Source organism: Suncus etruscus, chromosome 8 (assembly GCF_024139225.1).
Source record: "Suncus etruscus isolate mSunEtr1 chromosome 8, mSunEtr1.pri.cur, whole genome shotgun sequence".
Taxonomy (NCBI): domain Eukaryota; kingdom Metazoa; phylum Chordata; class Mammalia; order Eulipotyphla; family Soricidae; genus Suncus; species Suncus etruscus.
Genome location: NC_064855.1, coordinates 54,140,912 through 54,163,781, shown reverse-complemented (window position 1 = coordinate 54,163,781; position 22,870 = coordinate 54,140,912). Strand labels below are relative to the sequence as shown.

General features: G+C 31.6%; 1 protein-coding gene across 1 annotated transcript in view; it reads left to right on the top strand.

Moving 5' to 3' along the window:
* POSTN (periostin) overlaps positions 1-22,870 on the top strand; it is a 52,901-nt gene that overhangs the window by 16,435 nt on the left and 13,596 nt on the right. The window contains exons 5-18 of the mRNA XM_049778468.1: positions 2,161-2,225; positions 4,353-4,510; positions 7,775-7,939; positions 8,974-9,120; positions 9,603-9,744; positions 11,112-11,324; positions 11,879-12,013; positions 14,931-15,079; positions 16,547-16,683; positions 17,598-17,728; positions 18,235-18,365; positions 18,474-18,576; positions 18,678-18,745; positions 20,045-20,090. Of these exons, the coding sequence (XP_049634425.1) occupies positions 2,161-2,225; positions 4,353-4,510; positions 7,775-7,939; positions 8,974-9,120; positions 9,603-9,744; positions 11,112-11,324; positions 11,879-12,013; positions 14,931-15,079; positions 16,547-16,683; positions 17,598-17,728; positions 18,235-18,365; positions 18,474-18,576; positions 18,678-18,745; positions 20,045-20,090 (1,790 nt within the window). The remainder of the gene's footprint in view (positions 1-2,160; positions 2,226-4,352; positions 4,511-7,774; positions 7,940-8,973; positions 9,121-9,602; positions 9,745-11,111; positions 11,325-11,878; positions 12,014-14,930; positions 15,080-16,546; positions 16,684-17,597; positions 17,729-18,234; positions 18,366-18,473; positions 18,577-18,677; positions 18,746-20,044; positions 20,091-22,870) is intronic.

Genomic DNA, 22,870 nt, shown 5'->3' with positions numbered 1-22,870 from the left:
ATCAAACCTAGGTCCGTCCTAACCCTTGCAAGGCAGACACCTTACCTCTAACGCCACCTCTCTGCTGCTGGAAATTTTCTGGATTATTTTTTCTTTGTTAGAACTAATTATTGAGTTAATACTATAATGTATCATAATAATATTTGTTAATTTGTTTCCTTTTATTCCCTATTTCTCCTCAAGTAAGTATTGTTAGTCCTGAGTTTAAATTATGCATCTTTATTTTTAAATATTTGAAACAGATTACATGAATAAAATTGAATAAGTTTCTTGGCATCCAATATTCAATGTATTTGTCTGGGGAATCCATGAAATTAAATTTTCCTAGAGGCCATATTAACATTTTCATAAAGTTCCACGTAATTCACATATATTTTCAATGTAATCATTTTTGAGATAACTTATGCATTAGGGAAAATTTTGAAATTGCCATTTTGTATTTAATTGATCATGACTTATTTATCTTTAAGTCAATATTCCATTCTAGGGATCGTTTTCATTCATGTTTAATACTCTCTTACATTTACATATATATGTACAGACTAGTACTTTAAAAAACATTAATAAATAAATAGAAGGGCCCGGAGAGATAGTACAGTGGTGTTTGCCTTGCAAGCAGCCAATCCAGGACCAAAGGTGGTTGGTTTCAATCCCGGTGTCCCATTTGGTCCTCCCTGTCTGCCAGGAGCTATTTCTGAGCAGACAGCCAGGAGTAACCCCTGAGCACCACTGGGTGTGACCCAAAAACCAAAATAAAATTAAATAAAATAAATAAATAGAAAATAAAATAGTAATCATGGATAACCAATTAATGAGCATATCTTCAATTTTTAATATTATTTAAATGTGTGCTCTCTGACACCTTTATTATATTAAAAATTATATTTTTCTAAATTGTACATTTGGCATACTTTATTATGTGAGAATATCTATTATTTTTTGCAATATTTATCTAAACCAAAATTTTTCATCCTTCTTGAATAAAGTTATCACAATCAGAGAAAAGCCAGAATAAATAACATTTGAATTAGAAACTGTATGTATCATTACTAAAGTACAGATAATTAATCTGTAGTAATTGTCACTAGATACATATCACTAGATTAATAAAAAGGATATTAAATTATTGTGTTTTCTCTTTATTTTTAATATTCCTACCTCTTAGTTCAATATTGATCATCATTTTTTCTATTGAGAAATAGAATATTATGTAAGTATTTATTAAAATCGCTATTTATGCTAAAGATTTTTGTTATTTCTAGATGTAGATGTAGATGTTTAAAAATCAGAAATAAATCTTAACAATGTTTGGGGAGTATTGCCATTTTAATAATGTTAATCCTGTCAATCCATGAGCAGGGTATGTATTTCCATTTCCTTGTGTCCTCTTTTATTTATTGAAGCAGTATTTTGTAGTTTTCTTTGTATAGGTCTTGCATCTCTTTAGTTGACTCCAAGATATTTGAGTTTGTGTGACACTAACGTGAATGGGATATTTTTATGTCCATTTCTTCTCCATCATTATTGGTGCATAAAAGGATTTATTGATTTTATTGATAAAATGTATTTACTTCTTGGGTCCGGAGAAGTGGTGCAAATGGTAGGGTGTTTGCCTTGCACACACTAACCTAGGAATGACCGTGGTTCTAGCCCCCGGTGTCTGAAATGGTCCCCCAAGCCAGGAGCTATTTATGGTCAGGAGTAACCCCTCAGTGTCACCGGGTGTGGTCCAAAAAAACAAAAAATAAAAAGTTATTTAATTCTCAATGCCTCTAGTTCTAGTAACTTTATATTACTATCACTTCTAAAATTCATAATTTAGAAGTGATTTCTAAGTATCATTTTGAGATTTACAAGTATACATACAATGAGTAGTATGGTGTTACTACATTTATATTAGTTTGAAAAACTAAGACCCAAATTTGTTAACTGAATTACTCATGGTCACACATTTCAAGTAGCTGGAAACTAAACTTCATTCTTTTGACTCAAAATCTTGAAACTTTGAGATTAGAGAGAGAAAATAAATACTAATAAAAGTATTTTGCTGTTAAGAAGAGTAGATAATCTTATTCTATATATTCAATAATTCATAGCTATAAGTCATCAAAATGTAGTTGATATAATTATTTATTTTAATACTGATCTTCCAACGTACAGGACTGTATTATATGAATGCTGCCCAGGTTATATGAGAATGGAGGGAACAAAAGGCTGTCCAGCAGGTAAAATTCTATTCTCTAAATTAAATAAGGAACTTGTCCTGTTTAAGATAAAAGTTGACATATTTCAACTTGTATACAAGCCAACTGTGTGTGTGTGTGTGTGTGTGTGTGTGTGTGTGTATTACCACAATAATAAATCCCAAATTCTTGGGTGTTAATCACAAACTTGCCATAGTGGCAGAGTCTGAAATCCTGGGATGTTGAGCCAAACATGTCATAGAAACTCAGCTACACTTTAAATTAGTTCAATTTTCCTTCAGTACTCAAAATGTTTCTCTTGAAAATAATCCCTTTCTTTGACCTTGTCTAGAGAGATAATGTTTAATGATAAAAATGTTTGTCAAGTCCTCCTCATCTTTAGTTGATCAGCTCTAATTTTATAAACTTCCTCCTAATGAAATTTAATTTAGTATAACTGTCAGAGAATAAATGCTTTATCTTATTTCTCTTTTAAAAAATGGCCATTCAGGGCCCGGAGAGATAACACAGTGGTGTTTGCCTTGCTAGCAGCCAATCCAGGACCAAAGGTGGCTGGTTCGAATCCCGGTGTCCCATATGGTCCCCCGTGCCTGCCAGGAGCTATTTCTGAGCAGACAGCCAGGAGTAACCCCTGTGCACTGCCGGGTGTGGCCCAAAAACCAAAAAAAAAAAAAAAAAAAAAGGCCATTCAGATATTTGTTAACTACTATCATACCCCTTTTATGTCTCTTCTCTCTTCCCTAACAAAATCTGTTCTAGACCTCCCAATTTTTCTTAATGAGTAATATGCACTGGAACCCTCACCTTTAGGGTCACATACCCATTACAAAATCCTCTTGTTCAGTCATAGCTTTTTGACTGTATTTACAGATTAGTCTGTACATCCATATGGATCAATACACCTACAAAATAAATATCAAGGTAAATGCCTTGAGGGTCCCTAAGGTGTTAACCATGACATATCATTTTCCTGTCTTAACTTTATAATCAATTCAGTACTCCTAGTCCTTTTGCATAAATAATACTAAGAAACACCTGATAGCAGTTATGAAAAAAAAGATCTTTTCCTTTGATATTTGGGCCTCATTCAATACAGCACTTTATTCAAGGATTTTATTCACACTGGCCACATGTAGGGTAAGTGCTTTTTTTTAATACCTGTACTATCTCTCTGGTTTGTGTATTTTCAGTATTTCTTATCATTTTCATCAAATTTTGCCCCATTTTAACCTGATCATTATTATTTCTTTTAGAGACTACTTTATTTTTTGCTTGTTTGTTTTTGGGTCACCCCAGTGATGCTCAGGGGTTACGCCTAGCTATGCGCTCAGAAGCTCCTGGCTTGGGGGACCATATGGGACGTCAAAATTGAACCGGGGTCCATCCTGGGTTAGCCGTGCTCAAGGCAAACGCCCTACCACTGTGCTATGGTTCCAGTCTCCTACATATTATTTTTTATGATTTATTTATTTTTAGCTTGGTATACTCATGAATGCAATTATTTCTTCTATGATACTTTCCAAGTTATGTTGATATCAAAAACACAGTGAAAAATAAATTGGTTGCAACAAACATCTGGTTAAATTCACGTATATTTCTCTGAGGTTCAGGAGAAATATTTTGGAAATATAAGATATTTTTTTCTGTTCCCTTTCTGAAATCATAATGGGAATTTATCTATTTTTTAAAAGACCCAAACATAAAAATTATGTTCCTTTATAACAGAATTTTAATTTTACTATTTAGAAGCTTTTCACCAATATGAAAAGAAACATCTTTGCCTTTCTTAGTGATCAATGAGAGTATCACTTCTGTCATGATAAAGTGATAAAACCCTTTTTATATTGATAAATAAGAGACATTTACTGATTAAAACTGAATGATTTATTACTTACAAAGCAGGACTGACACCTAAGTAGACTAAATATTAATCTCAGATTTAAGTTTTATTATACTCCCACCCAATAATATATGAAATAATAGTTTTTATAGTTTTTATGTTGTTTAACATGGCAAATTTTATAAAAAAATTCTATAATACGTAAAATTTTATTGTAAAAAAATCACTTAAGTATATTGAGAAGCACATTGTAAAGCACAAACATAATGTAATAGTCATAATACTCATTCCTTTCCTGTTTCTTTCAGTTATGCCTATTGATCATGTTTATGGGACACTGGGCATTGTGGGAGCCACCACCACACAGCACTACTCTGATGTCTCAAAACTGAGGGAAGAGATTGAAGGAAAAGGATCATTCACTTACTTTGCACCAAGTAATGAGGCCTGGGACAACTTGGATTCTGTAATTAATATTTTTTATTAATATAATCATGTTATCTTATTTGCTATTGTTATATTTTAATTTTTTTAACTTGGAAATTAATCAAAATTATATTTTCTATTGTATTTATATATAAATACTGGTTGTATAGGGGTGAATAATTCAGGATAAAAGAATAGTAACTTAATATATTAATAAATAAAATAATTTATAATAATGAAAGTTATATTACCTTATTATAAAATAAAAAGAAAAGTACTTTAATATATTCATAAATAACTACTCAATAATTTTATAAACTAAAGAACTTAAAAGGCTACCTAAGGACTGGAGCCAGAGTACAGTGGAAAGGGCATTTACTTTGCATGTTGCACATCCAGGTTCAATCCCCAGTATCCCACATTGTCCCCCATGATATCTGATGCAGAACTGGGCATAACCCCTTAGCATCCAGGTATGACCTCTCAAAAAAAAGAAGAAGAAAAGGTACCATACATATCACTTTATCTCCATTCAACACTGTATTGTCCAGTGCTAGGTTACATCTTATTTTACCTACATAGAAAAAAAGATATCCCTGGTTTCTTTGTATTTGTTTGTTTACAACTTGGCCTTACCCAAAATATCATCTTATATGTAAACCTGGGAGAGACAGACACAGGATAGCTACCCACCTAGGAGTTGTCTCTGTGCTCAATAAAACAAAGTTCTGGCAGGCAAGTTGGTGGAGATACTAGGTAGAAGATGGACAGTCTATCCGTGTTTCAGCCTCAGCCTAGTCTGGATTATTTAATGTGCGACCCTGATTCAGACTCGTTCACCTGGGACTGGAGATACTACTGCTTTGTTGAGTGATTTTACAGTCTAGAGTGATCATTTCTGACTATCATTGTTATAGTGATCCCTTCTTGTCCTACTTGTAACAAGCTTCCTACTGGTAAGACTGAAACTTAATCATGAACAACTTTGTAATAGTGTTTAAATAAAAAGGAAAAAATAAAATTAAAATAAATTAGTAATGCTGGGTTGAACAATCTCTTACAATTAGTCCATTTTCTTCATTCCTTTTTGTTATAAATTAATATATTTAATTTACAATAATAAACCTCATAGTAAGTTAAGTCTAGGAGCATTTAAATATATATAAATATAATTTTATCTTAATTATATATGCAGGCAAAGAACTGCTCTAATGTTGATAGTTTTGGTTTTGGAGCCACACCCAGCAGCACTCAGGGGTTACTCTTGGCTCTGAGCTCAAAAATCATTACTGGCATGCTCGGTGGATCATATGGCAGGACAGGGATCAAACCTGGTCGAAATATGCAAGGCAAACATCCTGCCACAGTGCTATTGCTCTGGCCATATATGAATATTTAAATGAAGTTTTGTGAATAATTGCATTATATTTACAGACTTTTGGCCATAGTCTTGATATAAAACATATTGAATTATAGTTTCCAAATTTGTAAAACTGATCATGTAAATAATATTTCTACTATATAGTTAATATAAATATAGATTGATATTTAACTCTAGGTAAAATAATAAATTGTAGACTGTATTATCTTCCAGAATCTGTGCATTTATTTATATTAGAAAGTTTCTAACTCTCTTCTGATTGTCTCTAATCATTTTGGGGCTCCCTCCATTGGTTTCTCTTTGTCTTTGATTTAAGAATAGATCTAACTATAATCTCTTCTAGAAATGAAACTCTGTTGTCTAGATAGACTTCTGATATATTCAGTTTATGCTAGTGCATAAATCATCGATTTTGTTTCTTGTATAACTTGTTTACATAATACAAATATAAGCTTGTTCAGAATATATTTTTTACTCCCCTTCCAATTTATTTTTAGCCATCGTTAAATCTGTTGCCTTTTTACCACAATTGTCAGTACCAATTCCAGTGACTGAAAAACGAAATCATCCTTACCTCTCTCTTCATTTCATATAAACTAATATTAGTCATACAACTCCTGTTTCACCCCTCTTTTCCCTTATGTATTCTACTATTTGTCAAGGATCAATCTTCCAAAAGTCCTGTCTAAACATTATATGCCACTGTCACAAAATCTTCATGAGTTTCAACTACTATTAATGTTAATATTTTACATTAAAGTCTTCCATTACCTTTAATCATATACTTTTCTACATTTATTCTAAATTTTTGAAATACATCAAAAGCTGTGATAACATAACTGGAAAACTTTTTCTCTCCCAACATCCACCTGTGTCATTATATGAATTTAGAATCAAAATTATAGCATTCCTACACTATGAAAAGAATTTTTTATTCTTTATTTTATTTTATTTTATATTTTATTTAAACACCTTGATTACATACATGATTGTGTTTGGGTTTCATCATGTGAAGAACACCACCCATCACCAGTTCAACATTCCCATCACCAATGTCCCAAATCTCCCTCCTCCCCACCCGACCCCCGCCTGTACTCTAGAGAGGCTTTCCATTTCCCTCATACATTCTCATTATTAGGACAGTTCAAAATGTAGTTATTTCTCTAACTAAACTCATCACTCTTTGTGGTGAGCTCCTGAGGTGAGCTGGAACTTCCAGCTCTTTTCTCTTTTATGTAAAGATTTTTTTAAGTAACTGTGTCTATTTTCTCTTTGTAAACAAATTTCTCCTTGTATCTATTATCTCATGACACTTATTTTTCCTGAATCTATATAAGGACCTTATAGCTAGAGACTTTATTTTATTTATTTCTCATGCACCAAATATAGAATGATTAAATTCATGAATACTAATTAAATAAACAAAATATTGTTAAAAAATAAAATACTGCATACAAATATAATGCCTTCTTATTAGTTTACTATTCACTGTTTTATCATTTCTCTACTTATACCTTTTATCAATATTGTCTCTTCGTCAATATATTTAATTTAAAATGTCTTTTGTCTTCATAAGTAACCACGCATTCTGAAACACCAGCATCTGTTAGCAGAATAACAAATTTCTATGGTCAGCTGAACTAAATTAATTTGAAGTGAATTATTTCAATTAGGCTAAACAATCACAATAAGTCAATGATACCATAGCAAAAGAGAAAATAATGATATTAATGGAATTTTTCAATAATCAAAGTAAATTAATATTTACTTGGGGCAATATGTGACTCCATAGTAGAGCTCAGGCTTGTATGCATGGGGCCCTGAATTCAATCCTTGACACTGCAATTGCAATTGTAATTTTAAGCAATTTTAGAGCAATACTAAAGTAAAACAAAATAAGCTTTATCATTTGCTTTTTTTTAGGTTATTCGTAGAGGTTTGGAGAACAATGTCAATGTTGAATTATTGAATGCTTTACATAGCCACATGGTTAATAAGAGAATGCTGACTAAGGACTTGAAAAATGGCATAATTGTTCCTTCAATGTATAACAATTTGGGGCTTTTTATCAATCATTATCCCAATGGGGTAAGTTTCACTAATAAAAATACATTTCTGAAAAATATAACCTTTAGCTTTTCTATGTATTTTATCTAATGTTCACAAAAATAGCAAAGATTTTTATGATTATGAGTGCCATGTTATGCCTTTTCTCTGCATCTTGACATGTGTATTTTTAATTTAATGACTAATTTCCATGAAAAGGTGAGTGTGAGGAAATATTAAATAGTTCAGTTATAGGATATAGTAAATGTTATAATAAAGGATTTTTTAGTTTTCTGTTTAAAATAATAAGCAAAGGCTGAAGAGATAGTATAGTAGGCAGGATACTTGCCTTGTATGCAATCTACTGGTTTCACTTTCCTGGGCAACCACATGATCCTTGAGCTTTCAGAGTCAGGAGTAAACCCAAAATGCTGGGTGTGATCTTCCAAAAAAATAAAATAATAAAATAATCATAAAAAAGGTAACAAATAAAAATATATTAGAGGTTTTCTAAAAGTGTGGATTTTCTTTTAATATTACTTTATAACAACTAAACTAATTTGGATTTCTGTATATTTTATAAGTAGATATCTGGGAAACTTCCAATAAGATCATAAGGCTCTTTCAACAGTCAATATTCCAGACACACAAAAATGGTCAATGGTAATGTGGAAACTGTTTTAAAAAATGATGTAATTATATTTAAGAGTAATTGTTTCTATTATTTTAGAATTCATCTAATGTTTTTTATAGAACTGATTAAACATCATTCTGCAATCTTCTGTTCCATATTATAAATAATTTGACTCATCAAAGAAGAGTAAAAACACCATCTCAACTGAAAAAAAAACACATATTTTCCTTATGCTCAAATGGACTTGAGCACTCAACTGGCTAAATTTCCAGTTTCTGTTTTAGACATAGTGATTGATATGTAGGTATTCACTCTTAGCACTCACATTTATGATGTTGATTTCTTTCTCTAACCGATCATAAGAAAAATGAAAGGAGCTTAAAATCTCTGTGGTTAATGGATAGGTCTGATATTTTCGTTTTAATTTTTCAAATAATTATAGGTTGTCACTGTTAACTGTGCTCGCATCATTCATGGGAATCAAATTGCAACAAATGGTGTTGTACATGTTATTGACCGTGTCCTTACACAAATTGGTACTTCAATTCAAGACTTCATTGAAGCAGAGGATGATCTTTCCTCCTTTAGGGTAAGTATAAAAAGTAGCAGCAGTTTGGGTCAATAAAATTCTTTCTCTCTCCTTTTCAAGAATGTAAAAAGGATAAAATATAAAACCTCTATTTAAAAAAAATCTGGCAGAAATCAAAAACATAAGGTTCATGAAAGGAAAGAGTTGTATTTTACAGAAGAAATCATCTCTTAATATGAAATAATATTATTTATCTAAATAAGTTAAAGAATGAAATGTTGCATGATGATGAATCTAGTATATTTAGAATTTGTCTATCACAGTTATACTACAAGATATTCCGTACAAACAATGGCAGAATTATTATCTTATGAGCACAGCTTGGAGCAAGTTATAAAAGAGATGACTGTGTCAAAAGATAGTTCATAAAGATCTAATAAAAGCAAACATCTGTTGTTTTCTAGACTCAGCTCTCTCAAGTCCACCTAGACTAAAAGTGTAGTATTTTTTTTAACTTCCCAATGTGCATTCTTATATTTCAGGCAGCAGCTATCACATCTGATATATTGGAGACTTTGGGAAGGGATGGTCACTTTACACTCTTTGCGCCTACCAATGAAGCTTTTGAGAAACTTCCGCGAGGTGTCCTACAAAGGATTATGGGAGACAAAGTGGCTTCTGAAGGTACTAAAATGTCTTCCTTGGTTTGGAAATACCTCAAAAGGGTAGCAAATTTTTCTTACAGATTTAAGGCTCTGAGTTTAATTCTCAACACATCTCCCCACCACACTCCCATAATAAGTAGTGACTGACAGAATCTGATCATCACTAGGTACGCCTCTGAGAAAAAATAAAATGTGTTTTTCTATAAGAGCCTTCAAAGATTTTTAAGTAGAAACTAAAATAAAAAAAGATTATGTAACAATAGAACTACCTGTATGGGTAAACAAAAACAAAGAAAAAATTATTCAGATGGGTGATTCAAAATACTTTAAATTTTTTAAAATAATTTTTGTAATTAGAAATTGAAGAGATAGTAAAGTTTATTAGGATACTTTTCTCGAAGCAGTTGAGTTAGGTTTGATTCTCAGCACTAGATAAGATATGTACCTTGTGCATATCCAGGTGTGATCCCAGAACACAAAGCAAGGAGTAAAACCTAAATAAAAGCTATAATGGCCTCCAAACGTCAAACCTTATCATTATTTTAGTGTAATTAAAGAAGACTGTTCTATGTCACACATATGTACTTCTGTCAAGTAATTAAGTAGCAGACAATAAATAGGATTAGCAAATATTGAAAATAAATATTAGATCAATATAAATACTATATATATTATTCAGTTCTACTATTTTTGGTAAAATAGATCATTGAGTTCAGATCATTGTATGGCTCTCATTGGCCATTAGTTGTTGTTCTAGAGAAGTTAACTTCTTTTTAATTCCTTATATTTTAATATTTAATTTTGACTGGATAAAACTTAGTTAACATATATAAATATAATACTATTGACACTTATATCCCACAACTAAGTGTCTAATAAATCTTACTTTTTAGATTTATCCAGTATACTGTTTATCTTACCCTTCAATCCCATATAGCCCCTTTAAATTATGTACAGGAATTTTGTTATAAGTGGCTAATGCTAGGTATTAATTGGTTATTTTGGAGCAGGTATTTGTAACATCTAACTAAAGTTCTCTAATGAGAATAATTCTTACTTTCACATGACAAATTACTCTCAGGTTAGTAGTAACTTGATCTAACATTTTACCTAAAACTCTACAAATTATTTCACAGAGATGATCTTGTCTTATTTTCTACTGAGCTGAATTATTTCTATTCTATACTTTATGGGGAAAAACTGTCCTAGCATATTTACACATTTTTTAAAAATACCAGTTAATACTTAAGTTTATATAACACATGTATAATGCAATACAATTATTTGTAATACATTTCTTAAGAATACTGATTTTATAATAAGTATGTCTTTTAAATGCTCTATGCTATTTCTCTTGATCTAAAAACTTTTCATTGTGTCTTTCAGCGCTCATGAAGTACCATATTTTAAACACTCTCCAGTGTTCTGAAGCTATCATGGGAGGTGCAGTCTTTGAGACCCTAGAAGGAAACACAATTGAGATAGGATGTGATGGTGACAGCATAACTGTAAATGGAATCAAAATGGTTAACAAAAAGGACATTGTGACAAATAATGGTGTTATACATTTGATAGATGAGGTCCTCATTCCTGATTCTGGTAAGCAATACTTAGTAAATTCTACTACTGTCAATGCATTGTGATTCCTCAAGAAGTGGATCCAGAAACAAATAGAAGTGCAGTATATGAGATGTAAATTATAAATCTGAAACAGTGAGCTGACTATTAAGTAGGGAGCCCAGGTGGTTATGAATATTCCGTGCATAATACTTTGGCTTTCTCGAATTTCTGACACCAAATATTTCCAAAGGTCCTCAGAGTACCAAAGTTGTTTTTTTATAAGTTGAAAACAGAAAGATGTAATCAAATGGCCAACTTGGAATAAATGCAAGAGTCATGGCATTCCCAGAGTCAAGATGTTAGCAATAATTAAAGAACACCAAAAAAAAAAGTTATTTCCTTATGCTGTTCATAAGGTTGTAAATCTGCATTAAGGGACACTAGAAACTCTTATTAGGGAAGGACAGAAAACTTTATTATGTTGCCCCACAGCAAATATATTTTAGAAAACAGCTAAGAATTTATTTACTAATTTTATGATTATTATAATAACAGTGATGACATTGTTGGAATGGTGATGCTTTATTTTACAGCCAAACAAGTTATTGAGCTGGCTGGAAATCAGCAAACCACTTTCACAGACCTAGTGGCTCAGTTAGGCTTGGCATCTGCTCTGAAACCAGATGGAGAATATACTCTTCTGGCTCCAGTGAACAATGCATTTTCTGGTATGTATGCTGTCAGTCCTGCTTTCGGAGAGTCAATAAACTCTTGTGAAGTTATAAAGATGGGATTATATTATTATGCATTTATGCCAACCAGCATAACATATTATACTAAAAGTGACACAAATAGAATCCAGAGTTTCCCAAACATTACTCAATGAAGAAGCACTGGAATGACACAGGGCAGTGGAAGTAGTTTCAGGTGCAATTCTTTGCTAAAAGAAGGCGATTGCTGAATCTGATTTTGTATGTTTATTTGAAAGGAGGGTGATAGATCAAATAAGTCTCATAACACTAACATAATGATATTTAAAAATGAATAAGTATATTTTGGTGCATTTCATTTAATGGTAATGAATCAAATTTGTCTAAAGCTATTTTAATTGGCATCTTTGACTCCCATCCAACAGGCGTCAATCCAGCATAGAATGAGGCAAGATATAAGAACACAAACACACAGACTTCCCAGTGGTCACATATGCCAGCCAGTTATTCAATACAATATCATCCTCTAAACTCCCTGCATGTGATCCATTGTTGACAGGGACATTAAGGACAATTATTAGGCACATCAACATTCAATAGGTATCAGAAGCTGGTGTATTTTACAAAGCTATAAGAAGGCACCCTTAAAAACATAAGTCCTGAAACTTCCATAATCTATTTTTGTCTATGGTGCCCTATATCTAAAGGATCCTAAAATTTTTTATTTTATACTTGCCTGCACATTTTTGCAGGTAGTATGTTTTATGCATTCCATTCTTTCCTGCTATATTATTCTTTCCTGGGTGCATTTTTGTAAACCCTTTGCCTTTTAACACCTAAACTATCTTATCAACTGATTTCTGTTTTTCTTGTGATTTTTTGTTAGGGGAATGATTTTTCACAAAAATATACTAAGAAAAATAAATGATTCTTTTATGACATATTCCCATGTTATGAGTAAACTAATAAAAATTTTATTTTGAATAAAATAAATAAAATAAAATTATGAGTAAACTAATAAAAATTTTATTAATGAAACCTACAACATTCCCAAAATAATTATTTCACATAGATATTTAAACAGTTGGACAAAAACAAGTAACAAAAAGTCATTTTTAATTTTGAAAAAATCAAATTATGACTTGTAAAATTAGTGATGAATGTAAGAAAAAATAATCTAAGGCCAGGGATGTAGTACAGCTGTATCACACTTGCTTGGCATATGTAAGGATCTAGGTTTTATCTCCAAAATTTCATATCAGGGAAAGATCAGATTCTAAACCAGGAAAATAGCTCAAAGGGGTAGAACACATGACTTGCAAGTATGAAATTCCATGTTCAAACTCCAGTACTGTGTGTTTCCCCAAGCACCATGCTGACCAGGTATGGCTCTGGTGTTCCCCAGCAACACTGGACCTAGCAGAGTGCTTCAGTGAGCACTACACTGTCAGACCCAACTCAGTAGGCTATGTATTACTGGAAGTGAACCCCAGATCATCAGGAACATTTAGAGGTGATATTAAAATAAAATCTTAGAATTAGTTCATTTCAATTTTATAACATTGATGTTCATATATGTTGGAATAAGTCCATCTTTTAGAGGTTTTGAGACTATTCTCTCACCAGTTTTAAAAATTGCTTTATAAAAGATTCTTAAGTAGTCAGTCCTTCATGGTAATTAGAGGCACTAGAAATAATCTTGTCTCACATTAAAATTTCACTTTTACCAGTAAGCAAAATAATTCTGTGTAACTCTAACAGAAATTAAACTCATTGTTTGAAGTACTGGAATTATTTTAAAATTAAATTAAATAGCATGATGTGCAAAGTTGTTCATAATAAATAGTTATTCAATGTTGTTTGGGCATTCAGTGTTACAATACCAATCCCACTATGACCTTCCCTTCACCAATGTCCCCAGGTGTCCACTCTCTTCCTAAGCCTGTGTCCTTAGCAGGAACAAAATAATTTATTTTATATTGCTTATTACAACAAAACAGCTAATAGAATTATTTAAAAGTACTTCAGTAAAAGAAGGTTTCTATATCTTTCAATATGGTCATTAAAGTAATTGGGTTTTATTGAGTTGTTTGTTGCTAGTTGGGCCTTCTGTGTTACTAGTTTTATTTATTGATCTTAGTTGGCTTCAATGCTACTTTCCACCTAATTTTGTGTGCTCCTACTAGGCTTTAAGAACTATGGAATTTGGAGGTATCTTACAGTCATGTATAGATTTATATACCAGGATCTGTAGAATAGGGTTAATGAATTTCAACCACTTACTTGGCTTAGCTTGCATCTCTTCTAATATTAGTTGTAAAGTTGTGAGCTGGGGTGTTGCTTACAGGACAGCTGGTGTGGTATATGGGTATAGCTACTGGCGCTTCTGGCAATATGAAGGATTTGGAAGATTTCCCTCCCCTACTCCAAGAAGACTCAGATTATAGGCTTTAAAAATGTTATTCCTGGAGTTCTTGGTCACCTTGGTGTCGTTGCAGAGATTGGTTGTGAAACAGAAACATTGGGCCATGCATGGCTGTGGTTGTTAGGTGTGCATGCAGCTGCTGATCACAGCTGGATGTGGTCTCAGAGCATGCCCCTCCCGAGGCAACCCAAAGTTTCAACCTAAAAACCTATGTATACATGAATTTTAGAAGTTCGCTTTGTATTAATGATAAGGCTGTGAGTTTAGGCCATGGTTTACAAGGCTAGGACTCTGCTTGGAATCATTGTGTAGCTAGCTATTCGATGTAATTAGTCATAAAGCTTCTAATTAATGTACACCCTTGCTAGCCTGGAGTATTTAGATATCTCAAATGTGAGTGTAGGATAATTAGCATCAATTGTATTGGAGATAATTCTTTTTTGTAATTTTTCAGGAAAACTGTAGTGCTTTTTAAATAAATCAATATTTTCTTAATAAATTTATTTATAGATGATACACTGAGCATGGATCAGCGCCTTCTTAAATTAATTCTGCAGAATCACATTTTAAAAGTAAAGGTTGGCCTTAATGAGCTTTACAATGGGCAAAGACTTGAGACCATTGGAGGCAAACAGCTTAGAGTCTTCGTATACCGTACAGTAAGTGAATCAGAGCATGAACATTTACCTTTCAAATGACATGTATTCAACACAGAATATCACCACAATAAATGCACCCAAAATGTCATTGGTATGTTATATTTATTGGAAATACTCTAGTTATCAAAAATTATAGAAAAACCAGAAAACTAATTGACTTATGAGAAATTAAGGAAAATAAGCAAAAAATGTATTTTGCATTAACACTCCAGATATTTTGCATTTAATTAAAATAAATTTTGTATCCTACAGCATCATTTATTAAAATTCCAAAACTATTAATTCATTAAAATTTGCCTACAATAAATTTTTAGAGAATACTTTTAGTTTCTTAGATAATTTTATAGAAATCAATGATATGAAATATGATGACTATTAAAGGTAACCCTTTACAATCAAATATTTTTGAATGATGAAAAATAAATCTTATTTGTACATAAACACTATTAAAATTTTATAAAATAGTTAAAATTTATTTCCCCTGAGGAGTAATATCTGAAATTTATTTTTGAAAATCAAACTAATGGGAAAGTATCCAATTACTGTCAAAGCAGCTAGAGGTTAATAGACTTCATCAAAATTCCATTATTATTTAAAACTCTATATAACAAAGTATCTACTTTGTAAAGTCCTACATGACTAAAACACTTTATTTTAAATTTAATTTTACTCAATATCATAGTTTATAACAGTGTTATTATTTTTCTGTACTTGAACTAGTTCTGCACCATGCCCAATAATAGGACCATCCTCTTGGCTTCTTCAGTTCACACAATATCTTGGGAGTTTTTTTTACCTAGACCCTTAAAAACATATGATTTCAAATCATGCAGAAATGGATTACACTCCATTTTATTATTGTTATTCAAGCACTCTAGTTAAATTAATAATTTGACATACATGATCTTTTAGTAAGAATAATATATTAAATATTTATGAAAAAACACACAAGGCATTAAGTCAGGAAGTTTAATGATTAAAGAGAAACCCACAGAAATAACAGTATTAAAAGCTTACTTATTAAAAGGGATAGTCTGGAATGAAATGATTGGAAATTTAGAAGTAAAGAAGTATGGAATTTTGAAAACCTACCAATGAAATTATCTGCCTGAAACATAGGGTAACTTGGCTGCTTGCAGAAAACCTGCTTGAAAAGGATGTGTGTGAAAACTGGTTTACAAGGTCTTAGATCAGGAAAGAAGCTCTTCAGAGGCTGTGTAATCTTTGGACAGTAAAATTTAGAAGCAGAGTAACTGAAAAACTAGGGGCCAGTTTGATGACACAGAGGACTGGAGCACAAGCTTCACATTTGGGAGGCTGAGGTTCAATCCCTTGGATCACATGATCTCTTCAGCATTACCAGGAGTGACTCTTGAGGAATGTGCTAAGAGAAGCACCTTAAAACAGCTTATTTTAAAACGATTACATAACTACTTCCATAAAAGGCAATGTACTTTTCTTTGCTAGGCTGTCTGCATTGAAAATTCTTGCATGGTGAGAGGTAGCAAGCAAGGAAGAAATGGTGCTATTCACATATTTCGAGATATCATCAAACCAGCAGATAAATCTCTTCATGAAAAATTAAAACAAGATAAGCGCTTCAGGTAAATTTTATTATTCACAAAATAATAAGAGCTATTAAAGAAAAGGGAGGAATGAGTGCCAACGGCATGTTTATTTTTCTCAGTATTCTAATATACATTTAGGCAACTGGAAAGATAGTTTGGAGATAAAGCTTGGCCATTGTTAGTTCAATCAGTCCTTAGTACCATATATGGTCCCCATTAGTGCTGGATTATGTACCTGGAGGCAACCAAACACAAGGACTGGCCCTCCCTCCAACTGTTTACTGAAAATCCTGAGCACTTCTCCAATATCCCAGCCCCATCAAATGCATGTAGTAAAAGGTATTTCTGAGAATAGAATGTAGAGTAAAATGTCCACATATTTTTTGAACCATACCCACCTGTGCTCAGGACCTACTCCTGGATTTGTGTTCAGCGATTATTTCTGGTGGGCTCCAGAGATAATTTGGGATGCTGGAGTTCTTATATGGTGGCTGTATACAAGGCTAGCATCCTCCCCATTGTACTATTTCTTCAGCTCCATGCCTATGTCTTAAAAAGTGAAAGTTTTTGTTTAATTTACTTTGCTTCTTTGTGTCCCATACCATAAATTGGTGAGTGAATAAAATATTAAGTAAACTGCATGATTCTTTGTGATTTTTTATATTTATGTTTTAATTGATAGTGTACATTAGCAAAATAATATTGGACTATTAAAAAATCTTCTTTATTATCAAGTATGACTTGTCAAGTTTAATAGGCTAAAAACAGAAGTTAGGAAACAAAATTTATGTTGCATATTTAAGTTTCCCATGATCAAATTTACCAACAAGTCAGCTGCATTTAAAACATATAAAAATATAGACAATTTTCTCATACTCTTTACAACACATCTGCAATATGAGAAAGCATATCTAAATCTAACTAAATAAATATATGACCTTCCTGCTTAGCATATTCCTCAGTCTACTTGAAGCTGCTGATTTGAGAGAGCTCCTTACACAGCCTGGAGATTGGACCTTATTTGTACCAACCAATGATGCCTTTAAGGGAATGACTAATGACGAAAAGGAAATTCTGATTCGTGAGTAGTAATGGATGACAGTTATTTGCTCTTTTATTTTGTGATCTCATTTCTTCCTCCAGATTTTCTGTCCAGATGACAACCTACAAATGGCTCCTCATATTATAATAACTAGACTTGGTTTTCTTTTATACCACTTGGAATATGTAGAGTGTCATTCATTATGCAATAATAGTTATGCTTTTTTTTTATGGGATTTTTGTCCACTTACGTTACTCCTGTTGAAGTCAACAGATAATAGGTGACAAAAAGAAAATGTCACACAATTCAAAAATAAATTGATATTTTTCTCCCAAAATGTGAATAATATTTTGATAAACTATATTTTGAAGTTGATATAAACTTGAGAAATCAATAATATTGTGAAAAGACAAAGTAATATTTCTCTACTCTGCCTTCATAGTAGCAAGATTTGAAAAAATTAATAGTTCCATAGTTGAAATGGTATGAAAAATTTATTTTTACCTATAAATTAAAATGTTAATATTTTAATTGTATTTTCCCAGGTGACAAAAATGCTCTTCAGAACATCATCCTTTATCACCTAACACCAGGTGTTTTCATTGGAAAGGGATTTGAACCTGGTGTCACTAATATTCTAAAGACCACACAAGGAAGCAAAATCTATGTGAAAGGAGTAAGTTTCACAGATGACTTTAATTTATAACAGTGTTAAAAGATTGCTTCCTTACCCTAATGTTCAACTTTTATTAAATTTATTGCATTATTTTCTGGCATTATATAGGTAAACAATACACTTCTGATTAATGAATTGAAGTCAAAAGAATCTGATATTATGACAACAAATGGTGTCATTCATGTTGTAGATAAACTGCTTTATCCAGCAGGTTGGTAATTATTAAATATATTATTAAATAAATTATTGTAATTTAAAACTAAAGTCTTATTTTAAGTGTCCTTACTAATATTAATTTAATTATTTTCATAGATGCACCTGTTGGAAATGATCAACTGCTAGAAATACTTAACAAGTTGATCAAATACATCCAAATTAAGGTATAGAACACTGTTAAAGACCTTTTTTAATGCATCAGACAGTCATTGAAGATTGGATCAGAAATGCATATATTAATAAATTTATATATAGTTCATTTTAATTGCTCTTTGTTTAGCTTTAACCACTAACCTTTCTATAAATAAGTATTATTTATTGAGGCTGGAGGGTGTTTGCCTGGCACACAGCCAACCCTGGTTTGATCCCTGGTATCCAATATGGCCAGGAGTAATTTCTGAATGCAGAGCAAGGATTAATAGTTGAGCACTGTCTAGTGTGGCCCCCAAACAAAACAAAACAAAACAAAATTATTTGTTGATTATTTTATCCTGCTATTAAAGTCCCTTATAACAAGCATTGTATAAACTACAATGGTAATATTTGCTTACCTTACATGAATCAACCTTGGTTCAATCTTCAACACTACACATGATCTCTTAAGAAGTACTAGGAGAGGGGCCAGAGTGGTGGTGCAAGCGATAGGGTGTCTGCCTTGCCTGCACTATCTTAGGATGGACCACAGTTTTATTCCCTGGCATCCCATATGGTTCCTCAAGCCAGGAGAGATTTCTGAGCACATAGCCAGGTGTAACCTCTGAGCTTCACCTGGTGTGGCCCAAAAACCAAAAGTCAAAAAAAAAAAAAAAAAAAAAAAAAAAAGGACTGGGAGTGATCCCTGATCACTGTAAGATCTGATTTCCATCACGTATGGTCCAAATGTCTCCCCCTGCCAAAGACATGTATATAGAAATTATAATTTCTCTATGTCTTTTCTATTAAATATAAAAAGAAATTTACATACAAAATATCTCATTACTCATGGTAGTTAAAAGCAAAGGAGCAGGGCCTGAGAAATAGCACAGTGTAGGGTGCTTGCCTTGCATGCAGCTGACCCAAAATGGACCTTGGTTCAATCTGCAGTATTCCATATGGACCTGCAAGTCAGGAGCAATTTCTGAGGACATAGCCAGAGTAACCTGAGGATTACAGGATGTGGCCCAAAAAGCAAAAAAAGAAAAAAAAATCAAAGGAGTATTTGTTCCTTTAAACATGTACAAAGTATCAGAAAACTTAATAAATGTTATTTAATAAATAAGTTTTACTGTATATTGACTTATATAACTTAATATTACATCATAAATCCAATAGTTTGATTAATACCTAATCTAATAATGGGAACCTGGAATACTATTTATGTGGCAATTTCATTTCTAAGTATAATGATAGTTTCATTTTTACTTGGGTACAATGTTTTGTTCACAAACTATTACATTTTTAATAATAAATATAATATTTTTCAGTTTGTCCGTGGTAGTACTTTCAAAGAAATTCCCATGACCATCTACAGTAAGTATTTAGTGAATATTTATTACATATAAGTAGCAAAATATAACAAAAATAACAATAAATTTTTCTGTTTATAAATTGAGATCATTGATAATCTGGTATTTAGTATTCTAAACAGTGACTAATCTCTTCTTAATGTTTAAAACACAATGAGACATCTTGGTCTTCTCCAACCTATCAACTCCTGTGAATCACTTCCCTGCTCATCCAAAAAAGAATGAATGATAAAAAATGAGATTGGCAGTAAAATGTAATATGGAAAATAGGCATGAAAAATTAAGTATATCCAAGCTTATAAAAAGCATAATAACTAGAAAGAACTTCACAATGATCTGAGAGCTCAGATGTGTGGACACAAAAATAAAATTGCAGAAGAATCTGTCTCCCCTATCCACAAATCCTCAACTATAAAAATGTCAGGGTGGAGAAAATGTGTGTTCCCAAGTTTCTTAATGTGTATGTGTAAGTAGTTCAAAATGTCTCAACATATAAAATTGAATGAAAGAACAACAACAACAAAGCTAGGTGACAAAATTTCTCTATTTAATGTTCCTTTATCCCTGATGCTACCAGATTATCAAAAATTTACCTCTACTTCTTAACAATGGATAGAACATTTTATTCTCAAAAAATGTAAAATATTTTATTTTGAATATAACATTTATTTGTTAGTATTAGTTCATTCTTTCATTATAGTTTCCAAAGCAGAATTATTTTTCATTTTGTTTTGACTCTTCAACTCTTAAAAATATACCACCAGTAGTTGAATCATTCTATAATTTTCATAATTTATCCAAATTATAAAATATATTTAATAATAAAACATAGCATCTTGATATTCTAAAAATTTTCCTTAATATTTACAATAGATAAGCAAAAAGAATAAATAATGACAATATATAAAGAGCAAAACAAAATGTCTGCTGCTCTTACTGATTTCAATTGTGCAATAAAATATGCGAATCTAGTACGAGGCAGCTCAGAACTGTTTTAAGGGTTTAGTCAGAAAAGTTGTGGCTCTGCATGGTGTGAATTCCAGTAAGCAATAATAAAAATTGTTTTAAAATGTACTGCATAAAATATAAAATAAATCTCATGGGCTCTATTCATCAGAAATGTTATGTTTCCTTGACACACTACAGGTATTTAATCTGTACTACATTCCATTGCTATTTTATCCACAATAGGTCCATCACTTCTCATTTAGTCAATGTAAGATTTTGATAAAATCACCCAAAATATTTCGATATCTTCCTTTTCCTTTACTAAAATTGTATCCTTTACTTACAAAGACTATGTTATATTATGTTAAATTATACAAAAATAATGTATCTACCACAAAAAATCTCTTCTATGCTCCTGATTTTAATTTGGGTCAAGATGAGTATTCTATCTTTCAAAAGTGAACAACAAACAGAACATCAAATAGGGTGGGGCTGGGAAAAGGAAATTCAGTTTATATTTTTCAATATTTATTTGTTTTTTTAATTTACTGTATAAAATTCTTAGCCTAAAAATAAGATACATTTTTAAGTGCATGTGTGTAAATGCCCGTTAGTGACTGTTGCCAGATATAAAGCATTTGAGATAGGAAGGTATAACATCAGTCTTAAATCATCAACCCTTTACCAATCGAAACTGCTCAAATCTTTAGAAGAAAAACATATTTAAACAAATCTACCTGTGATTAAATATATCATTTTCAAGTTCCTTAACATGAATCGAAAATTTAAGCTTAATATAGTTAACTCACTTGACATAGGATCAGAGATTTCTATGAGTTTCATCTTTGTTATAGATATTTCTGTGTCAAGATCACTGATGGAATCAGTAATTGGTGATACATAGTTTTTGTATTTTTGAGCTTTATAATTAAATTTTTCAAGATATAAATTGTATGTGATTAAAATAATAAATGATGACAAAGTTGTCATAGCCACACTTCTTGGAAACCTGAGAATGTATCAGAAAATGCTAAAATCTGGCTTCTAATGTATTCACACAATCCTCTATGTTCAAATTTACCATAGTGTATCACTAAATACATCTTTAAGGCTATAAAATGAAATTACAAAAAGCCAATAGTTTTTCTGTATGTAAATCTAGACAGATAGTACAATGGGAGAACATTTGTCTTGTATGCAGCTGACCCGGTTCAATTACTGACACTCAAAAAAATCTTTGCTCCAGCCTGCCAAGAGTGATCCAAGTGCAGAGCCAGAAGTAAGACCTAAGTATAGTCTAGTGTGGTCCAAACACCCCTCTAAATAAAATACCTCTCAAAAATATATAAAAAGAAATGTCAAAAAGTCAATAAATAGTTCTGTTTGTATGACTTCAAAGGCACAGTTACTATTAAGTTGTTAAGTTCAAAACTCAAATACTTTTATTTTAAATAATATTTTCACATTATCTTAATCAAGTGGATAAAATGCATTCAAATACTTGCTCTTTAAATTCAAATAAATGATAATGATGAAAAATTTGAAAACTTAAGACATTCTGGTATCTAACTTAAATACTGATCATATCATATTCGTTGCATAGAGCTCATGTCTAACTATTTAGACTTGTTTTTACTTTTATGTATTTTTATTATTCATTATTACTTTCCATATCATTGTTATTAGTGCATGAACATATTCTAATTAAAAACTTAAAAACACAATTAAAATATTATAAATTTTATGAAATTAATCATGTTTATTTGTTTTCTGTTGTTATGCAGCAGTATTTTCAAGAAACAAAAGAAGGTAAAGAGCTTTAGCAGTGTAGCTCTA